The sequence below is a fragment of the Camelus ferus genome, chromosome 29 (assembly GCF_009834535.1).
Source record: "Camelus ferus isolate YT-003-E chromosome 29, BCGSAC_Cfer_1.0, whole genome shotgun sequence".
NCBI classification, from domain to species: domain Eukaryota; kingdom Metazoa; phylum Chordata; class Mammalia; order Artiodactyla; family Camelidae; genus Camelus; species Camelus ferus.
In genome coordinates, this window is record NC_045724.1 from 14,089,574 (window position 1) to 14,108,954 (window position 19,381).

General features: G+C 52.1%; 1 protein-coding gene across 1 annotated transcript in view; it reads right to left on the reverse strand.

Moving 5' to 3' along the window:
- Window positions 1-19,381, reverse strand: part of LOC116660435 (cadherin-23-like) — a 169,188-nt gene that overhangs the window by 116,114 nt on the left and 33,693 nt on the right. Inside the window, exons 2-3 of the mRNA XM_032469913.1 lie at window positions 17,098-17,170; window positions 10,545-10,621 (exon numbers count right to left, since the gene is read on the reverse strand). Of these exons, the coding sequence (XP_032325804.1) occupies window positions 10,545-10,621; window positions 17,098-17,165 (145 nt within the window). The 5' untranslated portion in view covers window positions 17,166-17,170. The remainder of the gene's footprint in view (window positions 1-10,544; window positions 10,622-17,097; window positions 17,171-19,381) is intronic.

The window sequence follows — 19,381 nt, forward strand, 5'->3', positions numbered from 1 at the left end:
CACCAAGGGACTACTTTCCTGGGTGTCCAAACCCAGGTCAAGGGCTGAGAAAAAGACTCAATCTCCTATTCCAGGCTAAGCTGTAGTTAGTTGGACAGTCAAGCTCACAGATCCCCTGAGCCGTGTAAAGAACAGTGAGTGTTGGGGAGTGATGACAAGTTCAAAGTCGGCTCTGCCTGCCACCGTCTCGCCAACCAGCTGGAGGATTTTCAGCTCTTGTAAATCACGTCTTAGGCTGGTTCCCAGAGAGCCCAAGTGTTCCCGGCTGGCTGCAAGCTCAGCACATCTTCACCCAACAACACAGCTGAGCCAGGTTCATCTGCCAGTCCCCCAGCTTCCCTAAAGGGCGTGCCTGCCACCTGGCCACAGCACGGCTGGCCAAGGCCCCCACCTCCTTCACTGCTGATCACTAGAAAAGGCCGTGGGCCCAGGAGCAAGCAACCCAGTCATTTCACAACAATATTTCCAACTCTGTGTAGTATGTCCAGCAAGCACTAGCATCTTCTGAGTAACATGGTGAAGGGAGGCCCAAACAGGGAAATCGACTTACCCAAGGTCACAGCTGTGTAGGGGCAGAGCCTGGCCTGCGACCCCAGCTCCTGCCCCATATCTGGGCCTGTGCTCCCACACCAAGCTGTGCTGGCCACTCTCCCCTGCCTGGGAGCAGCGCCCCTTCACCTAGCTCTCCAGTGTGCACTCTTGGTCACTGAGACCCTTTCCTGGGTGACAGATTGAGGAAAGGGCCACAAAATATTGAGAGGTAGCAGAGTGGGATAGTACAAGTGTGGATCCTGTAGATTGAACTCTTAGGATTCAAACTCCGTAGGAGCTTGGGCAGCCTGCTTGATTGAGCTCTCTGAGCCTGTCACCTGGGGATCACAATAGAACAGACTGCCCATCATTGTCGTAAGGATTCAATGAGATCATGCAGGTAACCTAGCTAGTAAAACAGAATAATCTTTACTATTATTATTTTTATTTTTAACCATAACAACTTATTTCTGCCAACCAAGACCCAACACAAATTCCTTGCCCCACTGCTGATTGGCTTGATCCATTGCCTTCTGAAATTTCTCTCCTGTGGCTTCTGCATGTAAACAGAGCCACTCAGTGCCACCTCGACTGTGAACCTCCCCCTCCCCGTTCCCAGAATGGAGTCCTTCCTCCTCTGAGCATCAGTAGCACCCTGGAGTTCACGCCTCCCACTTGCCTGGGGTGAGCTGGGCATCTATCTATATGTCCTCCTCTCCAAACTGGGGTCCCTTAAGAGCAATGACCCACATAACAAAATCCTGAAGTTGTGGTTAAGTGTACAGGCTTTGGGGTCAGGCAGCACTGGGTTCAGGCCCAAATTCCATTCTATATAAGCTGGGTGACCCTGTGCAAATTATTTATTCTCTCTAAGCCCCCATCTTTTCATCTGTCAGATGGGGGTTACAAGGTCCCTTTCTCAGTTTGCTACAAGGATTGCATGAAGCAATGTATATGAAGAGCTCTCCTACACACACAGTGTGTAAATAAAGAGAGTTGCCTTTCCCCAGTTATCTTTGATGTGTGTGTCCCTCTCCCCTCCCCCCTCCCCCGGCACAGCCTGGCACAGGTGTGCAGTGCAGGCCATTAATGCCTGCCCACACGACAGGTGGCACATCATCGTTATCATTAGTGATCTCACGGCTACATCCAAAACACCCGCTCCACCCCTACTGGTGTGTTGCAGGACAGTACACAGCTGGGGCTACTACAGGCTCCAGATGTGCCCAGGCAGGGCAGAGAGGAGGCAAGGCCACAGGGGCATCTAGGCCCTTCCAGAAGTCCTGTGAGTCATTCCCCCACCTCCCAGAAGGAAGAGTAAAACCCCTATTCTGTGAGGTCACCAAGAAGCCAGGGCCCCAGGCCCCGCCGTCCTAGCATCTGATCATCTGGACAGATACTACGTAACCTCCTTCCTCCAAAACCTCACCCCCATGCCCAGGACTGACAGCCTCAGGGAACCTCTGGGCTACACTCACTTCCCCTCCCTAAGCACTCCCACCTCAGATTGTGGCAGCTAGGAAGCACCCAGAGCCCTTTCTCCAAACAGCAAGTCCTAAGCTCGTAGCCCATCAACCCAAGAAAACACCTCTTCTTTCCCAGGCCCAGAGGTGCATCATGCCAGCATGGGCAGAGCCCCCTGGAATTCTTTTTGCAGCTGGTGTGGGAAGTCAGGGCAGAAATCCATCAGTAACTCTCTGAGGCCCTTGAGCAAGCTCCCCACTTGGGCCTCAGTTTCTCCATCTGTAAAGTGGGAGTATTTGACTAGTGGTCATCAGATTGTCCTATAGGAGGCCCTCATTGTTCATTGCAGGTCCTCTGTGGATCCTCGTGTAGGGGGTAAAAGTGAAGGTGAGGAATACAGGCTGTTATGCCCTCACTGTCTACCTCTGACCTTAACTTCCACCACAGGTGGCTTATTTCTCCTCTAGCACTTATTTCTGTCTAAGGTATTCTATTTTTTTTTTTTTGTATTGTTATCTGCTACCGAACTACACTGCCTCTGTACAGGTGGCCATGGAGAAGCCCAAATCATGCTCAGAGCACACACCCCCTGATGTTTGGGACCTCCCACTGGACTCGTCACATCCACATCCCTCTAGCCCTGTAAGTCCTGTAGCTTTGCCACCAGCCAAGGAACTGCTTTGGGGTACCACAACCCTCTTTCCTCTGTGGCAGTCCTAAGGAACACTCTGGTTAAGGAAAAAATCATTCTCATTCCTGTGGTCCTCCATCCTCATCTGAGAGATGATTTCTTCCCTTTAGAGAGACAGGGGGTGGGGCACAGGGGAGAATGAATAGCACCTCCTGGGATACCAGGTACAAAGAACGGTCTCATGAAAAACCAACCCCCTCCCAGATTCCCCTCTCACCCGCCCCTCTTCGTGTCTGCTCCAGAGCCCCATTGGTGGACGTCTCACCATCCCTGACCAGTCCACATGCCCGCTACTATGTCAACCCTCCCGCATCTCTCACTTTGCGCCCCATGGGGGCTGCCCTTGCAGGGGTTGTCTGCGTGCTTGAAGGCACACAGCTCCTCAGTCTACTGAGACCGCTGACTCGGGTCAGCCCACCTGAAAATTGCTCTCGCTGGGTCCAGACGAAACAGCTGGTCATTGATGGAGTTTGCGGAGAAATTAATCAGCGCCGACTGGCAGCAGTGCCAGGCGCTGCCTGGGCCTTGATCCATCCTAATGAATCCCGAGCTCCTGCCTTAATGGCTCCTGACAAGACTAATTTAGTCATGTAGGTGATTAGCGTGGGCATTATCACCTGAATTGTGGCTCAAGATGCTTTGGAGGTCCTGGGGGGGGGGGCCTGCCTGAGGAAGTCAGCTCCATGTGTACCAACCTTAGCAACACTCGGAGGGACCAGGAGCCAAGTGGAGGAGACCGACAAGACATTCAACATCCACTCATCCTTTCTTTCTTTCCTTCATCCCTCTACTCATCCCATCAGCATCTGTTGAGGCCCGCTATGCACCAGGCACTGTGCTTGGCACAGACAACCTGCAGGCTCAGCTTGCTTGGCTGTTAAATGGACATGACAATACCTCTCTGAGACGCACTGTGAGGTCTACAGGAGCCCATGCACTTAAAATATTTAACAGAGGCCCTGGCTGGAGGCTGGCAGTCAGTAAATGCTAGCTAATAGCATTGCTGTACAATCTTATATTATACATAAATACCAAAATGATAATTAATTGTAATGTAGATATTAATTAAGGTTATAAGCAAAAATGAACAGCCGATGGGGAGTTACACACAAATAACCATGATAGGACTCGCTGAGAGCTTTCATAGAGGTGAATTCAAAGCAGACAGAAGGTGGGGGATGGGGAAAGCTATGGGGCCTCCCAGGGCAGGGGACATCTGAGCTACACCTCGAAAGATGAGTAGGAATTCACCAAGCAGGGAAGGGGAAAGGGCACTCCGTGCCGAGGGAACAGCATGGGTGACTGGTGCAGCAGTAAGATGGAGGTGAGGTGCTGGGGTGCTGAGTGGGTCCCCGTGGCTGGAGAGCAGGTGGGGAGTGGTGGGTGACAGAGTCGTGATAAAAAATTCTCATTTATTTCTTTAGGCACTTGGGAGGCTTTTGGCTGGGGGTGTTTAGATTTGGGATAGGAGGAGTGACCTTGGGACTCAGCCCTGAGCCCTGAAGGACACTGACCCTCTCTGGGACCTGAGGTATGAGGATTGGGGTGGCAGCCAAGGTAGGTGGGCCAGATGCCCTCTACCCTTCTCCGAACTCCTAAGTCAGCTCTGTGCCCCCAAGCTAGGCTTCACACTGATGCTTCTGTGTCCCTTCCTGGAGGCCAGCCAGCTTGGTGCCCTGAGGGTCACCAGCAAATATGCCGTATCCAGGCCCGGCAGGCAGCTGGGGTGATAAAAACACAACCCCTGGCACGGTGCAGGCTTTGTCATTCACAGACACAGGCACGAACTAGCATCTGGGCCATCTGGGGGCACATGCTCTCCCAGGCCCCCTACCTGGGCAGCTCATCCCTGTCATCACCAACACCTCTCTCCTAACACCCCTGGGAGGGGAGCGCCTGGCCTGAGATTCCAGGAGGACGGCCAGCAGGCATGCAGCCAGCCCCAGCCCCTGCCTTGGAAGATTCCCCCATGCACTAACAAACTCCAGACGTTGCTCCTTCCTTGAGGCACCCCAAACCCCAGGGCATGATCCAGGGACTGGGGTGGGCTCTAGGGAGACAGAGATGGCCCAGGCCACCCAGAAGCATTCACAGGGCAACATGGTAGACAGATGAGTGGCTGAGTAACAACAGCACTGTGACTGGTACTAACAGAGATGGAGAAAGCAAAGGAAGCAGTACTTGAACCCCTGCCTGGAGAAACCCAGGAAGGCCACCTGGAGATGGTGGCATCTGAACCGACTCGACTGACCAACAAAGTCTCATCGCATTACAGGCACCAGCAGCTGCAAAGGACAAGAGGTAGGAAGTCGCCGTCCATGCTCAAGGAACAAGAAGGAGATCGGTGTGGCTGGAGTGGACCGAGCCTGGTGGAGGGCAAGAGGGGAGATCTGAGAGGAAGTGGGGCCTGGATGGCAAACAGCCTCCATGCCATTTAAGAACAAGGCTTTCCTTCCGAGTGGGTGGACAGGACTTGAGCAGACATCATGACAGGCTCTGTCTCAGGTTGAAAAGGGCCCCTTGACCACTCAGTTGCAAAGATGAGAAGAGGCTGCAGCAGGGTGTGGGGAGTAGTGAAGGGGACCACTGAGACCATCAGGAAACTGTCCAGGATTGTCCAGGCCTGGACTGTGGTGGTAGGAGGGGAAGGGGTGAGAAGTGAGAAGACTCTGGAAATATTCTGAAGATTGAGCCAACAGGATTTCCTGATGAACTGGATATGTGGGGAGGGAGCAGGGGAAGAGTCAGGGATGACCCCAGGTTTCTGGCCTGAACAACCTGAAGGATGGAGTTGCAACGAACTGAAATAGGAAAGGCTGCAGGGAAGTAGGGGTTTAGGGGGGAAGATCGGGATTTGGCTTTAGACACCCACGTGGAAGTGTTGAGTGGAGAGCTGGCAGATGAGCCTGGCATCTCCTGTGAGAGAAAGCCCAGGCAGAAGGTAGAAACCTCGGGGCTGTCTGCACATAGGCAGCGCCTAGAGCCGCAAGACTAGCTATGGCTTGGGAAGTGGGAGCACAGGGAAGGGATACAGGAGCTGGACCCTGGGGCCCTTTAATGCCAAGAGGTCCAGGAGATGTGGGGCACTGAGAAGGCAAAGCCAGAGAGGTGATGCCCTGGAGGAGAAAAAGATAATTGCTGAAAGGCCACAAGCTCTGAGAATTAATGTTAGGCTTCAGCCACAGGAAGGTTAGTGATCTTGACTTGATCAATATTGGTGGAGTGTTTGGAGTGGATTTGGGAGGGCAATTGGAGACAGACAGCATCCTTGCAGCACCTGTCCCTCATCCTAAAGCTGCCACGTGGCCATTCACTGTGGACAATCAGGGCCCAATATGGGTAATGCCAACCAGCCTGACCAGGCATTGAGCCCTCACTCTGCCCCATATAAGATGGTCCAGTGACTGAGGTTCCCCTCCGGAGAAGACATGCAAGGACAAGGGCGCCCTGGATGTTAACAGACCTGGGGGAAGGCAGAGCTACTTAATGACTTCATTTGGTTTCTGTCTTTTCCAGCTGGAAGATGGTCTTCAAAAAGAACACCATGCAGAGGGAATTGGAACCTGAGATAGTGGAGGAGATAGAGACAGAACACATAGCCTCCGCAGGGATTTCAGATGGCCGTGCCGTGCCCCTCCCATCCCACTCCTGAGCACGGGGCCGCTGGCTGGTGGTTGGAAATTGAGGCAAGAACATTAAAAAAAAAAACAAAACAAAAAAACTAGAAAGGTTCAGAAGGTTTGGAGGGAATGAAAGTCCCAATCTCTAACCCACTGAGAACAGATTCATAGAAACTACACTCTGATACAGCCCGATTCTGATTCTTAAAAGGAATTTAAAAATGAATTAAAACACTCAGGACACTGCCTCGAGTGCTAATAAACACTGCTATTATCATAATGTGTATATTTTACATATATATTGTATATCATGTTATGTGTTATGTTATCATTATTATTCTAGGAAGGCTCCAGTGGTCAGAATTAGGTTTGATGGGTGGGAGTTCAGAGATTGATTTCATATTAATATTATGAAGGATTTTTTTATTCCCAGAACTGTCCCACAGCACAGAAATGAGCTGCCCATCACTAGGCATCCAAGCAGAAGCCAGATCATCTGACCCAGAGCTGGAAGTTTGGTCTGCCCACAGCTTGGACCTCCTCCTCCAGTGAGCTGACACTTTCAGACTAATTTGGGCTCTGCCTCTAGCCATTGGCATTGACCACTCCACTGGACCCAGCTCACCTATGTGCCTGTCTGTCCACCTTGCAAGCCCATGGCTGGCAGGACAGCCTAACCAGCCATCTCTGGGCAACACCTAAGTTCTCTTTTCAGTAAAAACAGAACATTCTAGGTGTGGAGGCTTTGGAGTTGACAGTAGTGTACATACGCATCCCCAAAATCCAGAGTGGACACTATCCTCTCTAGACTTAAACACTGAGATTCAAAGAACAAAGGGTTAGTGAGAGTCAAGCCTCAAAGTCAAATCACTAGGCCACCCCATTCCACACGGCAGGCAAAGGGCCAGCCCTGAACAAGCTAGTTTAACCCTCAACCTCACCCTGGCCACTGCCTGCACCCTGCCATGGCCACGTGAGTCCACATCCACCCCCTGAATAGCCCAGGGCCATGAAGGTGACAGCACTCAGCGGAGGTTCCAGGGTTGTGTAATCTGAGGGCCCAGAAGCACAACACCCTGGACTAGCAGGACTGCCCAAGCTAAAGCCCACTCGGCCATCTTTCCAATGCCCTCTCATCCGTGAGATGGGGAGACAGAGACCCAGAGGGGCAGCACTGGGTCCAACGCCACATCGTGAGGAACAGGAACTGGGCTCATGGCTTTCCAGCCAGAGCTGTGCTGCCCCATCTTGATGCAAAAGGAGGGGAGGAGCTAGGAGGGTAGGGGCCAGCTCAACACCAGCCCCTGCCCAGAGAGATGAGCAGAGCTGTTTTCCTGCTCACGGAGCCCTCTCTCATTCCTGCGGCCTCCTAGAGCCAGGGATTAATCCTCACTGTGTCGGATGGACACCCCTGCTGTGACTGCCAAGCGCAGCCTTAACGGGGCTGAGTCCTCGGGATTGCTCCTGGAGGCCAATCGATGCCAGCGTTCGCAAAAGGTGATCAGGAATCAGAGCCAAAGGGAACTAGAGCAAGGCCTGCAGCAGGGCTCACTGGGGGGCATGTAGCCCAGGACCTATCACTATCAGCACTGGCCAAGCACCAGCCACCTCACCCCACCCCATCTCCCGCCCTGCACCACAGGCCTAGGAGAACCCCACACTCAGGGCTGAGCAGGGGCAATGCAAGGCTACAGATGGGCAGATGGGGTGATGGGGCCAGCGCCACTCACCTGAGAGAGGCCTTCCCTCTCCCTGGCCAGCAGCCCTGCTCAGTTAGTGGCTGGCCACACCTCTGCCTCCAGGGCCCACCTGTCCCAGATATAGTCCCTCCACCACAGAGGATGGTGGTTCTCCAGGATCTCCAGGAGGATGAGAAACTTATAAAAATCAGCCACAGCAACCTCAATGTCCATCAGCAGATGATTGGATAAAGGTATGGTGTATATATGTATATATTCCACCTACATAATGGAATACTACTCAGCCATAAAAAGAATAAAATAATGCCATTTGCAGCAATACAGATGGACCTGTATATAGATCATCATTCTAAGTGAAATAAGCCAGAAAGAGAAACAAAATACAGTATGATATCACTTATATGTGGAATCTAAAAAAATGACACAAATGAACTTTATTTACAAGACAGAAACAGACTCACAGACATAGAAAACTAACTTATGGTTACCAGGAGGGAAAGAAGTGGGTGGAGGGATATATTGGGATTTGGGGATCTGCAGATACTAACTACTGTATATAAAATAGATACAAAACAGGGAACTATATTCAGTATCTTGTAACAACCTGTAATGAAAAAGAATATGAAAACAAATCTATGTATTTATATGTATGACTGAATCACTATGCCGTACACCAGAAATTAACACAGCATTGTAAACTGACTATACTTCAAAAAAAAAAAATCAACCATAGGAAATAGCATGAGAAGGAATGAAAAGGACCCTTTCAGGATTCCGCTCAAGTGCCACCACCTCCCCCAGACCTCTCCTGCTTCATCCTGCCTCTACTCTGCCCTCAGACGGATATCCCCCAAACTCAAGCCCCACTGGGGCTTAACCAGACAGCCAGCTCAGCCCTTATTACCCACAGGCACCCAGGCCTGACACAGTGAGGGGGGGGCACCCCATATATATCTGATAAACTGATGAATGAATTGAAAAAAGTAGAGCTCCTAATGGTGATAAACGCCACTAACATTCACCATTTACGGATCCACACGCACCGGGAGCCTGCTCAGCTGGCTCCATGCCAGCCCCACACCAGGTCTGGGCATGGGGAGGAGCCACAGAAGAATCCAGGAGCCCATAGACATGCCCTGGCCCAACTCAGAGGGGAGAAAACAGCTCAGCAGGATTCCCAGGGACTTGCAAGTACCCTCTTCAGGTAAGCTAAACCCCTGGAAGAACATTCCAGAGAGCAGACTGCCTTCTTCTTAGACGACCTTTTGAACACCCAGATCCCCAAATGCCAACCTCCAAAACAAGCCTCACAACGCTGATCTGTAGGGGCTGCTCATCAAAGGAGTGGCCACTTTCTACAGACCCCCACCATAGTCCCTAAAAATAGAGCATCACTGGGCCAGGGAGACAATCCCTATAAAAGTCAGAAATACACCTGCTGTGCCCAGCACCTACCTGCAAAAAAGAAAGAAGGGCAGAAAGACCTCTTCAAGGGGCAGCTTGCATACCCTTGCAAACAACAGTGGAGAGCCTGGGGCCACTAAGGCTCCCCTGTTCAAGCAGAAATTTTCTTTGAAGACCTTTTGCACCTACTCTCATCATGCAGGTATGTTTGGTTTTATGTACTTATAAAAGCGTGTTTCAAATGAACTATGAGTTAAATATCTTCACAGCCCTCTCCTCTCCAAGCCATCCTGCTTCATTTTCAAGCACAAGTGATGGCCCAGAAAGATGCAGCACGCCGGCACCTGGAGTCCGTGGTTTCTGGCACACAGGTACCCTGGAGTGGGCTGAGCCTGACAGAAGAAGGAGTGTCAGCGGAGGTGAGAGGCACCTCCTGGGGTGTGTTTTCCTGCACTTTCACAGCAACGAGTGCCTGCCCATCTGCACAGCTGAAGATGGGTTTGTTTAATTCAACCTCATTTTCTGAGCAGCTCAGGGTCCCCTAGAGCTGAGCTAAGACCTCAGGCTATGCGTGCAGACCTCCAGCTGCAGGTGTAGGAGCCAGGCACTTGGGAGGGGCTCACGAGGTCAGATCTGGTTGACGAGGTGACTCAAGCTGGAGGTCGAGGGGGAAGCACCAGGATGCTCGTGATCACTTTTTAATTAGTTAATTTTTTTCTAATGACAAAAACCGGCATACTCCATGCAGAAAACTCAGTGATCACAGAGAAGTATAAAAAGCTAGAAACCCAACTTTGCAACAGCGTCCATCTTCAAGTTTTCACAAGGAAAAGGAGCAAGCCATTTCACAGGACAAAATGAGTGCAGACGTGGAAGGCAAGCAACTTGGGCTCAAGGTGATAAACTCTTTGACACTGAGAACTCTCGTCTTTTGGAAGGGGCTACCCCAGGAAGTAGTTAGTGCCCCATCCCTGGAGGCAACCAAGCAGAGGCCACATGAACACCCACACACCATGAAAGAGGTTCCAGTAATGAGTGGAAGATGGACTCAATTCCCTATGACCCCTTTAGCTTGTGGGGAAACAGCCCACCCCACGCCACCTGGCATGCCCACCAGCCCTTGTGCCCACTCACCCACAGGCGTATCCTCACTGATCAGCAGGTATGTGTCAAAGAAGTGGTTGGTGAAGAAGGGCAGTCGGTTCACCTGGACCTGAAAGTTAGAGGACAAGAGCATCAGCAAATACCCTCATGCCAGCTTCATGTATTCTGCAAGGGGCACAGAGTAGGGGCTATAACAGACACTGACCCTGTATCCCAGAGCCACAGCCACTTTCCCAGGACCCTAGCAGGTCACTGTTCTGCCTCGAGGAAAGTGGGGGACAATGGCGGTAGGCAGGCAGAAGGCTGCCAGGTCATTAGGTTAGCGAGGCCACCAGCCGCATGTGACTCTTGAGCCCTGGGCCACATGAGGATCTGCTGAAGTGTAAAATATACACAAGGATTTTGGAGACTGTACGCAAAAGTGGGTGTGAAATAGCTCACTCATCGTTTATACTGATTACGTGTGGAAATTACAACAGCGTAGCTCTACTGAGATTAGGTAAAATACTTTATTAAAATGAGTTTGACCTGTATCTAACACAGCACCTAGAAAATTTAAGATCACACACGTGGCTCACACTGTATTTCTACTGGGCAGCCAGCTCTAGACAGAATGACAAGAACAAGGACTGTCTGCTTTGTCAAGCACTGCAACCCCAGCACTCAGAACAGGGCTTGGCACTTAGAAGGCCCTCAACAGCTATCTGTTATATGACGGAATAATCAGCTGATCCCATATATTAATAAGAAGAATAATAATAATAGCTGCCATCTAAGGAACTCTCCTCTATACCAGCCACTTAGACTATCTCCATCAAGCCTCATGGTACAACAGGTGCTGTCATGACCCCATCTTACTAGTGAGGAAAATGAGGATTTCAGGGGATAAGAAATAACTTGCCTAGAGTCACACATCTAGTAAGTGACATGGGCCATAAAGGAACCCAGACCCAGAAGCCTGAGCAGTTAACACTGTCCCACCCTGTGATGGCCTCGGGGTGGGGGCTGTGTCTGGCAGGGGACAGGGTGATACCGGAATGGGCTGATCAACCACCCATTTATGAAGAGCCCCACACACCCACATCACAGGTCCCCCACATGAAGCCTCCCTGAGGCTGGCTTCTCCTGCCCCATGAGCCCCTTCCTAGTGGCCTTCTGTAGGGTATAATATGAAACATATTTGGTCTTTGGTCCTGGTTCCTGGCACAGAATTTCAAAAACCCTTAGAATTTCCGGAGTGATAGGAGTGCCTTTCATTATTCATAAGGAGCCCCCTTGACCATACCTGAGTTTATGCAAATGAGGTGACTTAGAGTGGGGCCGCTACAGGAAACCTCAGGAAGGGGCTGGTCACCAGAAAGTCTGAGAGATGAGAGGGTGGGAACTTTCAGTCCACCCCTTACCTATTGGGAGGGGAGAGGGGCTGGAGACTTCCAAGATTTGATGAGCTTCCAGGTTGGCGGACATACCCCTGTTCTGGGAGGGTGGTGCCCCTGGAGAGGCCTGGAAGCTCCTTCCCACCCCCACCCCCATCACCCTGGGCATTCGCTTCCATCTGGCTGTTCTCGAGTTGTGTCCTTTATATTCAACCAGTAAACGTAAGTAAAGGGTTTCCCTGAGTTCTGTGAGTCATTCCAGCTAACTGAAGCTAGGAAGGGTAGTAGAAACCCCTAATCTATAGCTGGTTGGTCAGAAATACAGGTAGCCTGGGACTTACCACTTACCAGTCCTGTAAGATGGAACCCTTAAATCTGTGGAATCTGACACTCACTCTGGGTGGTTAGCATCACAATTGAATTGAATTGTTGGACACCAGTTGGTATCCAGAGAGTTGGAGAAGTGGTTGCTGGTGTTGGAAAACTGCCCCAGAAGTATGCAAGTGAGGACACCTCCCCCTCTGCCCCTGCCAACCAGGAGGTGGTTGGTCAGCCTCGCGTGGGGCCGATATTGTGCAGCACGCATAAGCGGCTCCTGCTGGGTCTTCTAGGGGCCCTGAATGTGGTGGGCTGCAGCCTTCCCTTCCCTCATTTCTGCTGACCTGGCTCTCTCAGAGCTTGGGCCAGGCTCAAGAACACAGAGACCATCACTTCCCCTCATGGGGGAGCAGGCTCCCCCCTCAACCCCCAATTGGTCAGGAAACCAGGCTGATGTCACCTCTGGTCCCACAAACATTCCAGCCTCTCTCTCCCTTCCTGACCAGGACTGCCAGCTCTTTGGCCTTCACCTACCAAATTCCTATTCATCTTTCAAGTTTTCTTAGATGTCGCTTCTTCCAGGAAGCCCTCCTGAGCACAGCTAACTACACATATGCACTCACCCACACCCCTCCACCCTCTCATATGAGGAATCTATTACGCCTCACACACACAACAGCCTTAGAAAGAGGCCAGTGGTCAACGGCCTCACCTTTGCTTGGAACTTCCTAGTCGTGTGACCTCCCCATACCTCAGTTTACTGAGGTATATAATAGCAATCATAATAGGACTCACTTCATGTCTGTGCCAAGGATTAAATGAGATTACGTACATAAAGCACTTAGGGCCGTGTTCCTGCACACAGCAAGCACTCGATAAATGGTAGCTTTTATTAATATTGGTATTAATAACAGTGCTGCGTGCTCAGCCAGAGGGTGATGCCACTGATCCCAGATAGGGGACTTGGGCTCCCTTATGGAAAGCAAGAAGGCTCAGGGTGCCCAAGAGAATTCAGTGTGGGCTCCGGCGAGTGGGGGAAGGAAACCAGTGAAGAAAAAAAATCACCCACAGCAGCATCGTTCATTTTTAAATTTGACTTTACAGGACCTGCTGGCAATCAGCAGCTGAGAGCATTGCACCGGCAGCTGGGCAGAGCCTTGGGGACATGCGTCATCTACCACATACCAAGCAGGACCGTGTCCTCGGAATGGGTCCAGCCACCCCAGGAGGCCCGGTGGCCTTGGGCTGCCAGTGGGGACTGGGCGGGTGACAGGAGGGGGTGGGAAAGGGGCATGCCCACAGGTTGCTTGTTCTCTTAAAAGATACTTTTAAGGCACAACAGCTGTGTCCTCCAGAGGCGAAACTGCTGTCTCAGGATCTTTGAGGCCAAGTGGGAATGTGAGTAGGTGTACAAGGGGAGGGGACAATGGGTGATTTCTGTGAAGGAAAGCGAGTCCTGCTTCCCGCACCCACGACCCACCCCTCTGTCCCCACCCCACACAGGCTTATTCCCTGCGTCCACACCCACTGTTCACTCTGCCCCGGATGCCCTCTCCCCACATCCCCAGCCCACTTACACTGATCATTCTCTACAAAGTAGCTGGGATCCCATGAACTTTAAAAATACTTCAAACACCCCAACAGGACTCAAGCTTTTAACCACCACAGGCCTGAGGGGAGAAAGGAGTCGGGGAAGGCTCAAGAGAAGGCGGCATTTGAGCTGCTGCTGCTGGATGACAAGTACATCCCCCCACAAGCGTGGAAGGGAAAGATCAGGAAGGATGCAAAGCCTGGGAAGATGTGGAGGAAGGGAATGGTCATGGCACCCGATGTGGGAAGGACCGAGCATCTGCCAGGCCAGGAAACACAAACTTCACTCAGAACCGTAGGACAGGAGATTCCTCTTAGGGCTTAAGGGACCCCAGTGAGTGGCAGAGCCTGGACCAGAACCAGGTCAGCCTGACTCCAGCCCCAGCCTGCCTCCCCCGGCCTCTGAAGGCTTAGTGGCTTTCACTGAGATCCCCACTGGGCAGAGCCCTAGACCCCGCCCCACATACCCCCATGCCCCTACATCCATGACAAGGAAGACACACTGGACAGGGAGTACAGAGCAGCATGCAGGAGCAGAGCTGAGACCTTGTATGCCCTGCCACTCGCTGCTGTGTGACCTTGGGCAAATCCCTCTACCTCTCTGGCCCCAATTTCCCAGCCTCAAGATGGGGACAAAAAGCCCTCATTGTCCTCCCACCCTGCCTCCCTGCCAGAGGTGTCCTCTGCTCAGCATCACTGTTACGGTGGCTGCAGGGTGATGCATAGGAGCCCAGTGGTAAGGGGCCTGACATGCTAATGACAGGTGGGGCAGCCAGGGCAGCCCCGAGGTCAGGGGCTCCTCATGCCCAGCACGTGGGGACTGCCTGTGTGTCCCAGCAGGATGCTCACTCTCAGGCCTTTGCCTCTTGCCTTCCCAATAAATCCACAGAATGAGAAATGCCAGGGAGCACACTGAGGTGTGTGGGTTGGGGAGGAGGAATCTTTGGTAGAGATTACAGGCTGACAAAGGGGTGTGATATTGAGGGGTTGTTTGTCCCTGAGCCTGACCCATCACTGACTGCCAGGGATGGGAGAATAGATCAGCTGGGGCTACAGGGCCAGATGGAAACAAAGTGGGGAGGGGCAGTGTGGTGTGGTCCGGGGGACAAGGCAAGGGCTAGGGGTCAGGGGCAGATGCTGGAAGGGCAGGCTGGGAAGATGGTGCCCTTCAGTCCCTGAAGTGAGCCATGGCCCCATCATGCCAAAAGAACAACACTGGCTGCCTCCAGTGGGGACCGGGAAAAAGGACTGTGCCAGCAATGATATATATACATATATACATACATATATACACATGCAAAGCAGGCTAGCTCACAGGCAGGTTAGAGAACTGCTGAGTGGCCTCAGGACACTTGCTTAACTTCTCTGTTTTCTGTGCCCCATTTTTCTAACCCTAGAAAAAGATACAGCTGATAATAAAAGAGCTAGCACTTGGTGCCTAATATGCACCCGACACTATTGTTATCAGACGAATTAATATGTATATCATTGCTCTTGGGGGATGCTGTCCTGGAAAGTGCTTGATATACATATTAATTCATCTGATCATTTTGACAACGCAAGGAGCAAAGTCCTATTGTCCTTCCTATTTAAGAGAGAAGGAAGTTGAAGCACGAAGCTAAGAAACTTGCCCAAGGGAACCCCTTGGAAAACTGGGGCCTGAACCCAGAAGTCCTGGCTCTGTGCTGCTGCCTTGTGCCCACTTTGGATGCACGAATCATCTTCATCCAGAGAGCGCAAGGGGATTCTGCCCCCTCTTCCAGGAAGGCAGCCAAGCTCTTAGAACCTATTTTATTCTTACATATGTATTCCTTTTTTATAGGGCAGGGAAGGGTATGAGAGTCCAAGGTCATAGAGTCCCTGGGGAGGCTGAAGAAAGTATCCTGACCTCCATTATCCTAGCAAACCTAGAGGGTCAGAGCTGGTTTCAGGGGCCCTCTTACTGCAGCCTCCCGGAACGGGACAGAGAGGGAAAGGAGGGGGATATTTTGACAAAAGCCCTGATGGAGGACAGAGACCTGGATGGAGGTCCAGCTGGGCCCTGCTTTATATGACCTTGGGCCAATTTCTCCAGGCATCAGTTTCTCCTCTGTAAAATGGGCTGGGAGGTAAGAGAGTGTCTGAGGCCCCTTCCAATTCCACCCCTGAGAGTCTGAGACTGGACCGTAATCCTAGGCTGCCTGGTTGGGAGTGAGCTCCCCATCACTGGGGCCTTCCAGCAGAGATCCCTCCAAGTATGGAAGTAGGAGAGGAGACCTCCAAGGGACTCTCAGGCAGCAGCACGCCAGCAGCACTCCAATAAGCATGAAGCTTTGGCTTCCTCCAGAGGCTGCCGGCTCCCTGGAGCGGGAGCAGGAGCGGGTCCCCCTCAGGAATGTGTTTGCCTGTGTCACCAGGCACGCCATGCCCACAGCCCTTCCCTAAAGACATCCTGGCCCCAGGGGACACTGAGCCAGCTGTGCCTGCTGTCCTGGCCTTCTTACATGCAGACCGAAGCTGCTTTGCTCCTGCTGTCCAGGAGGGGCAAGCGCCCAGGCCTTTGCTGGCCTCCTCTGTAGGCACTAGAGCTGGCACTGACCTGGCTGCTGCGAGGGCGGGAGAAGGAGTGCTGGTCCTCCCTGCAGAGAGCCAAGACTCCTTGTGGCCACACCCTTGCTCAGGCTGTTCCCTCTTCCAGGATTCCCTCCTTCCCGCTCCCCTGCTCTAAAATGACTTCTTGGTCTTCAGAGCCTGGATGAAACATCTCCCTTCTGGCCGGACTCCCCAGTGCCCACATGCTCAGTTAATCTTTCCTTCTGAGGGGCTCCTCTGGAGCTCTCTACGTCCTTTATTACCACACTGTTCACCCTGTTTGTAGCAAATCCTACCTGCGTCTCTTCCCCCTACTAAACTCTGAACTCCTGAGAAGGTCATTTCTTTCATACTCTCAGAGTTGGACACAGTAGGTGCTCAAAAGACAACTGTGAAACGGAATAGAACTGTGGCCAGTCTGTGCATCCCAGAAGAAGGCCGGTTCACTGTCACAGATGCCTCCCCTTAGAGCTCAAGTATTTCTCCAGGCTCCTCCCCTTCTCTCTTGTGTCCCAGGCCCTGGGGATGGCTGGTATTTTCAGCCCTGTCAGTGCTGCAGAAGCAACTGAAGCCCGGAGAGGGAAGTGCGTGCCCAGTCACACACACAGCAAGGCGGGTGCTCCAGAGTCTCTGAGCAGCCCTATCCCAGAGCACAAATCCCAACCACACACCCTCCAGCCTGGCCTCCCATGCTTGCTGTTGGGGGACAGGGTGGAGGGTTGAACTTACCCCAACATCCCGAGATCAGCACAAAAAGCCAGACCACATGGCAGCTGGTGGCAACGTGGCACCTCATGGTTCCTAGAGACAAAAGAAGGAGAGGGTGAGAAGCCTCCCACTGGAGGGGCCCTGCACTTTAAGCTGCTCCAGCACTACCCCACCCCTATAGCTCTGGGGAGCTTTGGGCCTGAGAAGGGAGGAGAGGGAATCAGCTCAAATGGGGGGTGGGGGCAGGGAGGGGACATGGGAGAGAGGAGAAGGTCTGTATCATGTAGTTTTGTCATCATTCAATGCCAGGTATAACACAATGACTTGAGGATGACTGACTGGGCTGAGGGCGGGGCAATAGTCCCCTCCCTGACCCCATGGAGGCTAACTGCACAGCCTGTGGGCAAAGCTCAGTGGACACAGGGACGTGCTCATGATGCATGCTGGGCTTAGTGGGTGGACGGAGAGGACATTGCCTCCATCCTCCAGGACAGCATCCCCCAAGAGCAATGAAGCCTGGTTAGTGGGGACAGGTTAGGAGACAGGTGCCCAGCAGGGAGACAGGTGCCCAGCAGAGGGACAGGAATCTCAGAGCAGGTTGGCAGGCCTCCACCTCCCAGCTGAGGTGGCCATCGAGCACATCTTTTCCTGTTTGTATATCTACCATATCATCTCATAACCTTCGATATGAAAGGAGGCAACATACTGTGGTATCCAAAGAAGCAGAGGTGGGAGGTAACCTGTCCAGCACCCTACAGAAAGTGTGTGGAAAGCTGGAGCCCGGGAATTTTTCTTCCCTGGCCTAAGCTCTAGAGAGATCTGGAGCCCAGCTGCCAGAGGACTCGGCAAGGTGAGCTCCATCTCTAAGCATGGCTGCTCCCTCCCACCACAGCTGTGGCCTGCCCAGCCCCATTACAGCAGGTCCATGGTCCTCTGGTTCCTTCTTACGCCTGCAGCAACTCCAGAGCAGGCATCCCTGGAGACAGGCAATGATACCAGGAGGGGCCCAGGCTCTCACCTGGGAATCCCTGCCTCCTACTCAACAGTCAGCCCTATTAGCGCTCTCACCTCTGCATCTCCATGGCCTAGCCAAGGGCCCGCACATCCTCCTTCAGAGAGCACCTCCTGTACGCCTTGTCTGGGGGTCATCATCCTCCTGGGCTCAGGAGGTGAGGACTGGAGGCTGAGAGCCATTACACAATTTGCTCAGAGACCCCCAACTAGTGAGTGGTGGGGTCAGCCTCAAGTTGACATACCACCTCCCCATCAATAAATGATCAGGAAAGACTTGGGAAGGAGAAGAGAGCTGAAGGAAAGGATTTTTTTTTTTAGACACTTCCACATCTCTGCAAGATCTCAGCACAAGAGCTTCAGAAAGGGCCAAGAGCTAAGATCCCTTGGTTCCAGACCTGGAGCCGGCTCCCTCCCTCAGCCCTGAGCTGGGAGGAGGATAGAGTGACCCCACCGGGTGGGTCCTGACCCACACAGCATGCAATGACCTGCAATGCCTGTGTGTTTTCCTCCGAATGATGTACGGAAAATGCCCTACTTACAAGCTATGAAACAGTGATGTGGGAAATACAAGAGTCAAGATGTTCTTACATAACGAAAGACGAACACCTCCATCATATGCCTATGTTTCCACCCCCTTGAGTTTACAAAGGTCAAGAGCCTATCACAGGGGCCAGCCAGGGAATATAAATGAGGAGACCCCAGTGGAGGAAATGACCGCCGTTCGGAGGCCACACACTCTGTCCAAAAGCGGCAGCTGCTGCTGTGTTTCAGCCAAGAGGAAATGTGGGCCCAGTGTGCCCAGAGCTGCTGATTTTTCTCAATGAAAAGCTGGAAATGTGGCTTTTAGGATGAATTCAATTTTTAAATGTTGGCAAATAATTTCATTTTTTATGAGCCAAACATGACCCATCTGATGGCCAGAGTGCGCAGCTCAGTCCTGGTGTGCATCCTACGAGGCCCTTCTCCACACCAGAGCAAGTACATTTCTGTTACACACATGTGCGAGCAGTGTGGCCGCTGCTTCTCTTTAGGGTGAGGGAGTCACCCTTTACACAAAAGAAACCCAATTTTCTCATGTCATGATATTTCAGACTACCCTCCAGGTCGGTACTGCCACATCTATGTCCTACATTTTCAGAGCTAGATAATAGCTCACAGTATCGATGTTTCATGCCAAAGACAAAAATCCCCTGTTGTTGAGCATGTGGGTGTTTCCAGGTTCCTGCCACCCTGGCAGTGCCACAGTGGACATCTCTCTGTATGTAACTGTGTTGTGACTTGGCTTGGTCT